The 15,000-nt window shown below is 39.1% G+C and overlaps 1 protein-coding gene across 6 annotated transcripts in view; it reads right to left on the bottom strand.

Moving 5' to 3' along the window:
* LOC144980697 (glutathione hydrolase 1 proenzyme-like) overlaps positions 1 to 15,000 on the bottom strand; it is a 40,729-nt gene that overhangs the window by 4,691 nt on the left and 21,038 nt on the right. For all 6 annotated transcript variants that reach the window (XM_078928385.1, XM_078928388.1, XM_078928384.1 and 3 more), the window contains 6 exons: positions 14,951 to 15,000; positions 13,893 to 14,047; positions 7,924 to 8,073; positions 6,115 to 6,251; positions 4,197 to 4,384; positions 2,016 to 2,124 (listed from right to left, as the gene is read on the bottom strand). The exon at positions 14,951 to 15,000 is cut by the window's right edge and continues 152 nt beyond it. In XM_078928385.1, the coding sequence (XP_078784511.1) occupies positions 2,016 to 2,124; positions 4,197 to 4,384; positions 6,115 to 6,251; positions 7,924 to 8,073; positions 13,893 to 14,047; positions 14,951 to 15,000 (789 nt within the window). The remainder of the gene's footprint in view (positions 1 to 2,015; positions 2,125 to 4,196; positions 4,385 to 6,114; positions 6,252 to 7,923; positions 8,074 to 13,892; positions 14,048 to 14,950) is intronic.

Genomic DNA, 15,000 nt, shown 5'->3' with positions numbered 1-15,000 from the left:
TAACGACAACTCACTACACGCTACACAAACCTAAAATATGACGTCAAACTGCCAGTCCTAGAGGGCTCTAGTGTCAGGCTATAGATAGAATGCGCTTGGCAAAGGAGTTCACAACATTGCCATCCGGAAGTATATCGGACCAACACACAAACTCTGTGTAACCATGAACTTTTATAGTCTGGTTAATACAGTTTAGTGAGAACAACTCACAAACGCGGATGGCAAAAACAATAACAAGGGCCTGAGTGACGTCATCTGCATACTATCTATATGTTAACGATGGCTATGGTGTCAGACTATATGTTAACGACGGCTACGGTGTCAGGCTATATGTTAACGATGGCTACGGTGTCAGACTATATGTTAACGATGGCTACGGTGTCAGGCTATATGTTAACGATGGTTACGGTGTCAGGCTATATGTTAACGATGGCTACGGTGTAAGACTATATATTAACGATGGCTACGGTGTCAGACTATATGTTAACGATGGCTACGGTGTCAGGCTATATGTTAACGATGGCTACAGTGTCAGGCTATATGTTAACGATGGCTACGGTGTCAGACTATATGTTAATGATGGCTACGGTGTCAGACTATATGTTAACGATGGCTACGGTGTCAGGCTATATGTTAACGATGGCTACGTGTCAGACTATATGTTAACGATGGCTACGGTGTCAGACTATATGTTAACGATGGCTACGGTGTCAGGCTATATGTTAACGATGGTTACGGTGTCAGGCTATATGTTAACGATGGCTACGGTGCAAGACTATATATTAACGATGGCTACGGTGTCAGGCTATATGTTAACGATGGCTACGGTGTCAGGCTATATGTTAACGATGGCTACGGTGTCAGACTATATGTTAATGATGGCTACGGTGTCAGACTATATGTTAACGATGGCTACGGTGTCAGGCTATATGTTAACGATGGCTACGTGTCAGACTATATGTTAACGATGGCTACGGTGTCCGACGATATGTTAACGATGGCTACGGTGTCAGACTATATGTTAACGATGGCTACGGTGTCAGGCTATATGTTAACGATGGCTACGGTGTCAGACTATATGTTAACGATGGCTACGGTGTCAGACTATATGTTAACGATGGCTACGGTGTCAGACTATATGTTAACGATGGCTACGGTGTCAGGCTATATGTTAACGATGGCTACGGTGTCAGGCTATATGTTAACGATGGCTACGGTGTCAGGCTATATGTTAACGATGGCTACGGTGTCAGACTATATGTTAACGATGGCTACGGTGTCAGACTATATGTTAACGATGGCTACGGAGTCAGGCTATATGTTAACGATGGCTACGGTGTCAGGCTATATGTTAACGATGGCTACGGTGTCAGGCTATATGTTAACGATGGCTACGGTGTCAGGCTATATGTTAACGATGGCTACGGTGTCAGGCTATATGTTAACGATGGCTACGCTCTGAAGTACTACTACTTCTATCGTGTCATACTAGTATCATTGCGGAGAGAAGCGGGTGTTGAAAAATGATTTTAATTATTGAAATGATAGTTGAGCATTAAGTTGAGTATTTGTATGGCGCAACATTCACTAAACATGCTCAAAGCACTTTACAAAGGGTTCCAAACCAACAACAACCATTGACATGTAGGACGAGACATAAGGCCTGTTAGGCGATATTACACTTTTATTTTTCAGACAGAGACAAAGTTGTTAAAGTCCGGGTACTCATTTAACACGTGAGTACAGTGACAGAATCTGAGTTAAGAGACTTTTCCAAGGACTCAACGCATTGTCCTTAGAAAATGCTCTTAACTTACATTTTCTCACTGTAGTCAGGTGGAAAATGAGTACCTGGTCGTTGAGCAGCGTTATCTCTGCCGAAAAAATAAAATTGAAAATTAAATAGTCTCTATTGCTCACAAATGCTCCCCACACACTCTCACACATACTACACACACACACACACACACACACACACACACACAAACAAACACACCTATAAGTAAAACCATTACCTCAGAGGGAGTTAATGAGTGATGCATATTCTGGTATAGGTGAGAAAAGCAACTTATCCCATTGTTGAATGTGATTCCTGTACGTTTTCCCAACACCAAACTACCAAAACTGGGATAAGAGACACCGAGAAGATATATACTGGGTAAGTTACAGGAAAAAGGGACATATTATAGTAAAGAGTTTACGGCGCCTTTAACTCACTCAATCCTAGCGATTTTTGCTACTTTTCAAAATTGAAAAAAAAATGTATTAAAAATGAGCATGTACATAGTCTAGATTCACTACCATTAACATGTAAAAGCGATAAAACATTAGCTTTGATACTACGCCTATAATTTGTCTCATAAAAATGTAATAAATAGGAATGAGGTAAAAGTAATCCGGGTATACTACCAACATAGTCGGTGTTAGGGTTGAGTGAGTTAAGGTCTCGTGTTTAATAATCAACACGTTTAACCCAAGAGGTGACAGGGCTGATTTCACTCAAAAACATATCTGATGTTAGTTTTCACTAAATTATATCAATCAGACAACAAACGATAAAGGATACACATAGTTTTGTGTGTGTTGGTGCGTGATATCCGACTGGCAGATGTTGTGAGTATTTTACTTAAACGTATAGCAACAATATAAGGAATGGATTTGACATCACAAAGCTCTTATTATATTATTTTTAAACAACCTGTTAGTTATACAGTTTCTCGCTAAACTGATATCAATAAGTCTATAAACGTTCACGGTTACACAGTATTTGATAGTTGTTTCCATTTCTTTCTTTTTGGGAGTCCCGATGGTTCAGTTGGTAGAACACTCGCTTCACACCAAGATCGATCCCGGGTGCAGTCGAGATTTTTTTTCTGAACGGGTAGCTGAGTCTGTTAGCTTTGACAGGAAAGTACTTTGCGATAGACTAGCGTCCTATCCAATAGGATAGCAAGCAATTGCTATTGTCTGTTTCACGCTACAGAAACCGGGATAAACTCCGGTTCCATGTGCCCAATGGCTCTGGAGGACTCTTTTTCTATTCCTCTTTGAAAGAGAGTAACACCTGTGATGCTATCTATTTCCTCCAGAAGTTAGTCTCACCGCAGCTACTAATTTCTCAAAAATCCTCAAGTTGAAATTGTTTGACAAAGTGCCAAATGCTGACCTTTGGACACGAACAAACCAAGAACAAATGGATGTCCAGGTCAGACGCAGAAAGTGGCAATGGGTTGGTTGGCCATACCCTGCGGAAAGAGCCCTGTAATATAACCAAGCAGGCTCTCGAATTGAACCCACAGTGTAAGAGGAAACGGGGTCGTCCAAAACAGACTTGAAGGAGAAGCCTTCACCAAGATTTGTGCGTCTCCAATGTTTCCTCGAGTGAGGCAAAGGTCTGTGCCAAGGACAGACGAAGATGGAAGAGTGCTGTTGAGGTCATATGCTTCGCCAGGAGCCAAGATGCACAAGTCAAGTAAGTCAAGATACTAATTTGTTATTGAAAGTGATGAAAATAATAGTCATATCATCATATTATCCTGTCAATAGCCATACATTGAGTCAACTTAAAATCCGCCATGACAGCTGTAGGATTAAAGACTTCTGAGGCAATGTAACATTATCATCTCATTAATTTGTATTATAAAGGTAGTTGTATAGAGTAATCTATTAATGGTAACGTGCAGTAAGAATTGCTTGCTACTCTATTGACAGGAAGCGAGTGATTTCAAATCTTACGTATTTTGTCGGTGGAATCAAATCAACAAGCGCTGAGGAAATAAGCATTTTAAAAATTAAATTGCTGGAGTGATTAGAGTTTTTAGTATGTTTCAGGTAGGCTAGTTTTATTTTATATAAGAGTGTGTTGTTTGTGCTATTTTGCAAGTCAGTTTGTGTGTGTGTGTGTGTGTGCGTGTGTGTGTGTGTGTGTGTGTGAGAGATAGAGAGAGAGAATGAGAGATAGAGAGAGACAGAGAGAGAGAGAGAAATAGAGAGAGAGAAAGAGAGAGAGAGAGAAATAGAGAGAGAGAATGAGAGACAGAGAGAGAGAGAGAGAGAAAGAGAGAGAGAAGAGAGAGAGAGAGAAAGAGAGAGAGAAAGAGAGAGAGAGAGAGAGAAAGAGAGAGAGAGAGAGAGAGAGAAAGCGAGAGAGAGAGAAATAGAGAGAGAGAGAGAGAGAGAGAGAGAGGTGTACTTACTAGTAATTGAGAGAGCTGGTGATTGACACAGCGTTCCCTTCGTGGTCAAGAATGGACGTATGGGAGGTACCGGACTCGTGGCCGTTGTAGAATTTAGCACCGTATTTTTCCAGGTCAAGGGTCATTGAGTCATTGATCTGTTTCCGGGTCAAGTCGCCGTATGACCTTGAGGTCATATTCCCCACAAGCTGTAAATTAACAATGTTTGTTTTGTGTTGTTCCCTTATATACTTGCCATCAAAAGAAAGTATACACATTTAAAATCGTCGTTACTTTTTTATCCGTTGACGTAGGCTAATGATTTTCCACTGAGTTGTTTACCATTAGCCTTTCTGTGTACCGATAGTTGATGTTATCGATCTGAAATTCGCTCACCACGTCGCGCAGGTGCTAAAATGACCTTTTGGCCCCTTACTCTGGACAGGAAGTGTGTAGATTTTTTTTTTTTTGCCACCCGTGTCTTCTTGAAACAATGGGCACGATTACCTGTCCATGTACTCGAGGTCATTGGTCACATTGCAAAGCGTGCTCAAAATGACACACATAGTGAAAAGTGTTCACAAGTTAAGAAATATCCAACGCTACAATACTCTTCAATAGTCGTAACGTCACTTCCTTCCTAATGACGCATGGTAACTTAGTAACACTGGCTCTAAACTATCGGAACAATGGCGGACGCCCGTATGAATTATTTCTCCGGCGAGCATAAAAGCGTTTCCAGAGGGAAAAAACCCCATAAATTTGATCATGTTTTAACTTTTACACATTCTGATCGCAAGGTATATGAAAAGGGAATGAAAAGTTCTAGCCAGCATGAAGAATAAAAAGTAATGATTTTCTTTGTTAAGAACCAAGATGGCCGCTGTTGCCAGGTGGCGTGACATCAGACTACTGAATCCTATTGGCCATTTTGCTCAGGATGACTCATGGGTATGTTTATAACTTTCATAAACAAAGCAGCGTGTTTAGATGCATTGAGAAAGCTCCAATCGTTGCACAGCAACAAATCATGTGATTGATGACTAGGTTGGACGAAAACATGAATATAGATCGCTCCCATTTCAAGGCAGAAAAACACAATGCAAAACACCATCCATTAATCTTCGCGATGTCACGACTTAGTAAAGAACAACATGCACGTGCCATTGGTCATCTCCAAGCTGGACAGTCTATGACCAATGTCGCAAAAATGCTTAATATCACAAGGAGAACTGTATATTTGTTAGTCCCTTGCCGTTTGTGTCATTTCAAATCGATCCACAAACGAATATACAGTTCTCCTTGTGATACAAAAACAAAAACATCAACTATCGGTACACAGAGAGACTAATGGTAAACAACTCAGTGGGAAATCATTAGCCTACGCCAACGGATAAAAAAGTCACGACGATTTTAAATGTGTATACATTCTTTTGATCGCAAGTATATGAATCAAATTTACTCCCTTTATCTTTCTCTCCATTTTATTGGCTCATTAAGTCACCTTTAGTTTTTGGTTTTACTCATCATCATCATCATCATCATCATCATCATCATCATCATCATCATCATCATCATCATCATCATCATGATGGGCTATGTGGTCTAGTGGTATGACACTCGCTTTCGGATCGGAAGATCCTGGGTTCAAGCCTCGCCTCGCGCTCGGCGCATAGTTGAGTCCTTGGAAAATACTCTTTACTCACATCCTCTCACCGTCCTCAGGTGTAAAATGAGTACCTGGCCGTTAACAGCGTTGTCTTTGTCCGAAAAATTGTAATATCGCCTAATAGGCGTTATGTCCCGTCCTACATGTTAAATGTTGCTGTTGACCAGGGACCCCTTGTAAAGCGCTTTGAGCACATTTAGTGGATATTGCGCTATATAAAAGCTCATTAAAAATATTTTTATCATCTTTATCATCATCAGCAACACAAACCTTTTTAACATCCACAAATCCCTCATCCCCAAGCTCTGTATTCCTGGCCGAGGCAAATCTAGAGGCTTCTAGAAATCTGTGATGTGTGAGGACCCTGTTATGGTGAGTGGCAATACTGTCCGGTGATAGGTTGTAACCTGAGAGGATTGATGGATTGATGAATTGATTGATGGATAATGTGTGAGAACCCTGTTGTTGTGTGGCGTGACACTTTCTGGTGAAATATTGTAACTTCACGGGATTGACGGATTAATGGATTGATGAATTGATTGATGGATAATGTGTGAGAACCCTGTTGTTGTGTGGGGTGATACTGTCTGGTGACATATTGTAACTTAAGGGGATTGATGGATTGATGAATTGATTGATGGATAATGTGTGAGAACCCTGTTGTTGTGTGGGGTGATACTGTCTGATGAAAAAATTGTAACTTAAGGGGATTGATGGATTGATGGATTGATGAATTGATGGATTGATGTATTGGTAGTTTGATTTATTGACGGGTTTTGTGGATTGATGGACGAATGGCTTGAAAAATTGGAAGATTGACTGATCACGGATTGATAGATTGATGGATTGAGGAATTGATGGATTTATGGATAGATTGATGTCTGGATTGATGATGTATGAGGACTCTGTGATGGTGAGTAGTGATAGGAGTAGGTTGGTAGACCAGGGTTGCCAGATTATTTTCAGACATTCTGCCAACTGGATTTTAAAAATCTGCCAAATACCACAAAAACCTGCCAAACCGTACTATTTATATTACCCCCTTTGAAAACTCATCAGTTTTGTTAAACAAAAAATTCGCAAGGCCGATGTCATAAATGTTTTTTTTCATTTCCCAAGTTAAAAAAAAATCACTCATGCATAAAAATTGTCATGGAAAACGTGGAGTAGACCTATACACTCATCCCTAGGCCTCGGAAAATAAAATCTTGCCAAATATCTGCCAAACTGCCAAAGCGTTTATTTCTGCCAGACGACTTCAAATTCTGCCAAAAAAAAAAGACATTTGGCAGAAAATCTGCCAAATTGGCAACCCTGTGGTAGACTGGTGAATAGATAGATTGGTGAATTGATGATGTGTGATAGCCTTGTTGTGGTGAGTAGCGATATTGTCTGGTGATAGCTTGATGGATTGACGGCTGGATGCGTTGGTGGGTTGACAGATAAATGGATTGATGGATCGATAGATTGATGAACGGAAGGATTGATGGAGTGATGGATTGACGGCTGGATGCGTTGGTAGGTTGACAGATAAATGGATTGATGGATCGATAGATTGATGAACGGAAGGATTGATGGAGTGATGGATTGATGGCTGGATGCGTTGGTGGGTTGACAGATAAATGGATTGATGGATCGATAGATTGATGAACGGAAGGATTGATGGAGTGATGGATTGACGGCTGGATGCGTTGGTGGGTTGACAGATAAATGGATTGATGGATCGATAGATTGATGAACGGAAGGATTGATGGAGTGATGGATTGGATTGATTGAGCGATTTACGGAAGAGACGAACTACCTATCCGCCAAAATGGACAAGATATGATTGACCACCGACCGCTCCTCCCGCAGAGGTCCAGAATAGATGATAATGCTGATAATTACAATGATGATGATAATGATGATGATGATGGTGATGATGATGATGATGATGATGATAATGATGATGATGATGATGGTGAGGATGATGATGATGATAATGATGATGATGATGATAATGATGATGATGGTGATGATGATGATGATGATGATGATGATGATGATGATGATGATGATGATGATGATGATAACACTTACCTGCCATTATAGATAAAATATAGTTGACCAACGCGCCTCCTGCTGGTGGGGGTCCAGAATGGACGGTCAAGCCACCAGGGAGCTCAGTCTGAAGGGTGTCTTGGATTCGAACCTTGTACCCCTCCAAGTCTTGGAGTTGTAGAATACCGCCTAAACGTCACGCGGTGGGATGGGTTTGTGATTGCAGATTGGGGGGGGGGGGGGGGGGGGGTTGGGTGAGGGGGAGGATGTGGATAAGATAAGGAAGTGTGTAAGAGTACAAAGAGACAATTGCAGATGAAAATTGGTACCATAATAAGGAAGTGGAAGTAAACAAGTGTGTATGAAAGGTGCCAGCTAAAGCAAGCAAGAAAAATACTATAGGATCTCGAAATAACTTAAGAACAAAATGATTAAACACAAACGATAGTAATTTAATGAAACTTGAATGACAATAAAAGAGAAAAGTTTGATCAGCGGTCTTAGCTTGTTGTTGTTATCAGTTCATGATTTGTGAGAGAAAGGAAGACTCCGCTCGCTTCGTCCAAAGCTCCATTCGTCTTTTCGCTCCCTACAATACAAAGGGAAAAACCATCCCAAAAAATCAGTCGACCTCGACTCCCCAGCAAATGTGGATATTGTAAGAATGCTAACACCCCTGAAAGGACTACTGTCCAGGATGGACTGAAAAATTAGGAAGTCTCAACAGCCAAGTCACTGAACACAGAAAAAAAGCAGAGAGAGAGCCAAATGATGAGAATATGGAAATTTACAAAGAGGCTGAAAAAACTCTCAGGAAAGAAACAATAAAAGCAAAACAGGAAGCATGGCATGAAAAAACCAGACAACTTGACTACGACAGAGACGGAAGAAAATTATGGAACCTAACCAAAGCTCTAAGTGGACAAGAAAACAGATATGCTGCACCATCAGTAGAAGATGATCAGGGAGGATTCTCAACAAAAAACAAGCAGCAAACTGTTTTATGAAGCAGTACTCAAGTGTTGGGAGTATACAGATTAGAAAAGAACGAAAACGAGAAGTCCACAAAGAATTGAGAAAACACAAGGATACACCCAAAGAATCCACAGATGATGTCATGCTCAGTTCGATTAAAAAAGAAGAAGTAAAATTGCCTTGAAATCTCTAAAAACGAACAAATCACCAGGTCCAGATGATGTTACTAATGACATGTTGAAACACCTAGGAACCCTCACAAAGAGGAAAATGAAACAACTGTTCAATGCAAGTTGGAAACAGGGTAAACTTCCACTCAAATGGAAACAGGCAACCATGATACCAATTAAGAAGGATGGCAAGCCAAAAAATAAAACCGAAAGCTACCGGCCAATAAGTTTGACAAGCTGCTTGGGTAAACTGATGGAGAGAATTGTTAATCGCCGTCTCCAATGGTATTTAGAAAGCAATAAGTTGATATCAGATGAACAGGCTGGTTTCAGACAATTACGCTGCACAGAGGACCAGATAACATACATCTCGCAGCTGATCGAAAATGGTTACCAAGAAAAAAAACACACAGTCACAGTTTGGGTGGATATGGAAAAGGCATTTGACAAAGTCTGGACAAAAGGACTACTTCTCAAACTTAAGAAAGCCAACGTTTCACACAACATGTTTGCATGGATTAAAGATTACCTCACAAATCGAAAAGCAAGAGTCCAATCTCAAAACTCTAAAAGCAAGCTAACGAACATGACAAATGGAGTACCACAAGGCGGGGTTCTCTCACCAACCCTCTTTGTCGTTTTTATCAATGACATCTGCGAAACCAAATGCAGAGGAGTAAAAGCAGCCATGTATGCAGATGACCTTGCACTGATATGCACTGAAAGAAATATTGGTACTGCAAAGGCCAGGATACAGATGACTCTTGATGCTTTGAGCAAATGGACAAAAGACTGGGGTATGAGAGTAAATGCTGATAAAACCACATACACAACATTCAGCTTATCAACCAAAAAGCAATCTATGCGATTAACTTTAGATGGAAAGATTCTGAGAGAAGACCTTATGCCTAAGTATCTAGGAGTGAAATTTGACCCTCGACTCACTTGGAAACATCAAATAGATGAAAGTCAACAGAAAGGGTACAAGAGAATGCAGCTTCTCCGAAAACTTGCTGGAACGCAATGGGGAGCAAACTCAAACGTCCTGAAGAAGACATATCTTGGATATGTAAGACCTGCAATAGACTATGCCATATCGGCATGGGGAACGTGCTCACAGGCTCAATTTCAAAAGGTTGAAAAAATCTAAAACCAATGCCTACGCGTGATCACTGGAGCAATGAAAACAACACCAATTCACAAGATGGAAACCCACACAGGAATAAAACCTCTCAAAGAACAACGAAATTTAAAAATAGTGACACAATTCTCAAAGATAAAATTCATGGAATCCCAACCACTGCATCCAAGTACAATGGAAAAGAAAGAGAATCGACTCAAAAGGGAAAACTTCATCGCCTTGGGACAAAAACTAGAGAGCGAATATAAAGTGACACCAAAGGAAGATATTGCCCAAATCAATGTCCCAAATCTCAAACCACCACCGTGGAAAAAGAAACAAAAATCCATAACCATCAACAAGAAAAACATTCGAAGCAATAATGACAATGCTCAAACCCTAAAGATGATCGATAAAAAATACCCAATGACCAACTGGATAAGAGTTTATACAGATGGCTCAGTTTCCGGCCCCCTCATGAATGGAGGTGCTGGTGCACTCATACACTGGACAGATAAAACAGAAACAAAAATATCTGTATCAGTGGGTTCAATGTGCACAAGTACTAAAACTGAAGAAAAAGCCATCCTCAATGCAACAAAAGAACTATCCAGAGATCACAGAATATACGGGAAAAATGTGGTTTACTTGACAGACTCTGATGATGCTCTCCGGTCTATTGAAAATTACCAGGACTCTGAAGCCGCACACACTGTGGAGGCCCTTGAGGGCTTATCTGATAAAACAGGAAAAATTGTGCTGCAGTGGATTCCAAGTCATGTAGGTATATATGGAAATGAAATTGCCGATCAACTGGCCAAAGAAGGAGCCCAGAAGGAACAACCGAAGTCGTCAATCACTTACCATCAGCAAAAGAAAATAATAAAGCTAAAAATAGACAAAGAAAGGAATGACACACACCTAGAACACAACAAGCAGGATCCAATCCATGCCATTCAGCGAAGTAGCCAAGTCACTCTATTCCGCCTCCGAACAGGACACAATAGACTAAGAGGACATATGTTTACAAAGCTAGGTATTGGAACAACCCCTTATTGCCCATGTGGAACCGACCATGAAACCACTTTACATGTGCTTATGGATTGCCCATTATACAACGTGCAACGTTCGAACCACTGGGTCACCCCTACAACACTCAACACAAAGCTCTATGGTGAGGCTGAGGACCTAAAGCGGACCACAGACTTCATAGCAGATGTCGGACTGCAGCCATAGATGTCCATCAGAGGAACGAAGAAGAAGAAGAAGAAGAAGAAGCTAACACCCCTGTCCGTGGAGATCAGCGTATATTGATATTGTAAGATTGCCAACACTTCTGTCCAACTTGCACATATTAACAGGTCTGACAATAGAACGCAAGTAACCACTAGATTTTTGCCCAATCAAAACATGGAATTTATGGCACATCTTCACACGTGCTCGGACAAACGTAGTTGGTTGTTTATAAACAATAAAGTGAATGAAATCGGCCTCACACGATTTTCTTGATCATTTGTTTTGTAAACGTTTGAATTTACACCTAGTTTTCCATGCTGGTTCTGTTATGTTGATCAAACGATAGAACAGTGGGTATTATGGCACATATCATCGATAGTAAAAATAATATGTGTAGGTCGATATGTATGCTAACCAATCAGAGCCACTGTTTACATTATGACGACTGTCCGAGAGGCGTAGTTATCTAGGTGTCTATTATGGGCTTGTTTGAACATTGCTGTTATATTATGGGTATTATTTTGAGTTGGTGACAGAGTTTTTCTATTTTATTAATGAGCGCATGATAATTGGATTCAATAGTCTGATGTCACGCCTCCCGGCAACGGCGGCCATCTTGGTTCTTAACAAAACAAAAAAAACCAAAAAAAAACAAACAAAAAAACTTGAGCTTTTATATAGCGCAATATCCACTAAACGTGCTCAAAGCGCTTTACAAGGGGTCCCTGGCCAACAGCAACACGTAACATTTAGAACGGGACATGACGCCTGTTAGGCGAAATTACAAATTTTTGTTTGGACAAAGACAGCGCTGTTAACGGCCAGGTACTCGTTTTACTCCTGATTACGGTGAGAGAATGTGAATAAAGAGCCTTCTCCAAGGACTCAACTATGCGCCGAACGCGAGGCTCGAATCCACGACCTTCCGATCAGAAAGCGAGTGTCATACCACAAGACCACATAGCCGCACAAGAAAATCATTACTTTTTATTCTTCAAGCTGGCTAGAACTTTTCATATGAATTGTGATCAGAATGTGTAAAAGTCAAAACATGATCAAATTTATGGTTTTTTTCCCCTCTGGATACCCTTTATGCTCGCCAGAGAAATATTTCATACGGGCGTCCGCCATTGTTCCGACAGTTTAGAGCCAGTGTTACTAAGTTACCATCCGTCATTAGGAAGGAAGTGACGTTACGACTATTGAATCCTATTTGAGTTATCAGACCTGCAAATCTGTTTACGTCGGCCTTGACCAAGAATAGAGTCGTAATGTAAAGTATGCGGCTATGTGGCCATGTATGTAGCATGACACTCTCTTTAGGATCAGAAGGTTCTGAGTTTGAGTCCCGCTCTGAGTGCCGCATGGTTTAGTTCTTGGAAAAGACTCTTTACTCACTTTCTCTCACTGTACTCAGGTGTAAAATGAATATCTGGTCGTTAACAGCGTAGTATCTGTCGGGGGAAAATGTAATATCGCCTTACCGGCGTCATGTCTCGTCCTACATGTTTAGTGTCGCTGTTGGCTAAGGACCCCTTAGCTCTTTGAGCAGGTCAAATAGATATTTCATTCTTCTTCTTCTTCTTCTTCTTCTTCTTCTTCTTCTTCTTCTTCTTCTTCTTCTTCTTCTTCTTCTTCTTCTTCTTCTTCTTCTTCTTCTTTTTCTTCTTCTTCTTCTTCGTCTTCTTCAGTCAGTCTTGCGCTCTTCATGCGATCTTCTGTCAGATACCAAGTCTGACCCAACATAGTTATCTTCTCCATTTCATACACTGATCAATAACTATATAAAACTAATATTACTCTTCTTTTCTTTGTCCCCCTTTTGCTTTCAAACTATTAATATGTTTTTCTTGGTCAACTTTACTCTTTGCATTAATAATAATAAATAATAATAATAATAATAATAATAATAATAATAATAATAATAATAATAATAATAATAATAATAATAATAATAATAATAATAATAATAATATATAATAATAATAATAATAAAAATAATAATAATAATAATAATAATATAATAAAATAATAATAATATAATATAATAAAATAATAATAATAATAATAATAATAATAATAATAATAATAATAATAATAATAATAATAATAATAATAATACAATAATAATAATAATGATATGAATAATAATAATAATAATAATAATAATAATAATAATAATAATAATAATAATAATAATATAATATATAATATAATACTACTACTACTACTACTACTACTACTACTACTACTACTACTACTACTACTACTACTACTACTACTACTACTACTACTACTACTACTACTACTACTACTACTACTACTACTACTACTACTACTACTACTACTACTACTACTACTACTACTACTACTACTACTACTACTACTACTAATAATAATAATAATAATAATAATAATAATAATAATAATAATAATAATAATAATAATAATAATAATAATAATAAAAATATTGCATTATTTGACATAAGTTCGATTGATTTTCTTACCGACATCTTGTATATCCTCTACAATGTCCTGTGCCAGGCGTCCATTGTAGAACGACATGGGATCGTCTGCTATCGTCTGCATGGTCTTCGCCAGAACCGGGTGTCTCACCATTGACCCAGGGGGTCTCACGTGACCCTTAGTGTCCAGGTACATTCTGAGGATGGATTGAGGGATGGAAACGAGAAGCTGTCAAATAAAATTAGAGGCCAGTGCTGTCAGCCCTAGTCCTTGAAAATGTGCACAATGGAGATCCAAAATGAGTAAGATTTTGAAAAAATGCGTACAATCCTGCAAAAACGATATTAGAGTTCAACAGTCGTGACGTCACTTCCCTCGTATTGACGCATAGTAACATATTAACTGGTTCTAAACTATCTGAACAATGGCGGCCGCCCTTATGAAATGCTTCTCCGACAAGCATAATAAAAGTGTATCCAGAGGAGAAAAACATTATAAATCTGATCATGTTTTGACTTTGATACATACTGATCACATGACATATGAAAATGTTCTAGCCAGCATGAAGAATAAAGAGTACCGATTTTCTTTATTTAGAACCAAGCTTCTTGTTGCTAGGCAGATGTGACATCAGACTATGGAATCCTATTAGCGCTAAATTTGATGATGGGCAATTAAAGCATACTACCAATATTATAATTGATAATTTATATATTTATAGACAATATAAATAGTATCCACTTCCAGAATCCACTTATAAATCTGATATGGCCCACCCAGATAATACTTTATTGAACTCCCTTAATGAACGTCCGGGTCAACAAACAGATCAAAGTATTTACGTACACTAAAGATCACCCGATTTACTTCAAGTAGAATAAAATGCTTTGGGGAGCATATTCTTTCAGAAAATGAAAAAGAAATGCAAATCCAAAATTTTCACCTTCCGACTGATTATGTCATGCACTGACACACACATACACACTCACACACACACACACACACACACACACACACATATAATATATATATATATATATATATAGTATATATATATATATATATATATATATATATATATATATATATATATACTCACTGAAATCCATCTATGAGGCGAATGTCGTGGTGCCGTGCAACATTACGGAC

The sequence above is a fragment of the Berghia stephanieae genome, chromosome 10 (assembly GCF_034508935.2).
Source record: "Berghia stephanieae isolate SIO BIC M18660-M18661 chromosome 10, UCSD_Bste_1.3, whole genome shotgun sequence".
NCBI classification, from domain to species: Eukaryota; Metazoa; Mollusca; class Gastropoda; order Nudibranchia; family Aeolidiidae; genus Berghia; species Berghia stephanieae.
Note: the sequence above shows the minus strand (reverse complement) of the source record. Positions and strands in the feature narration are given on the sequence as shown.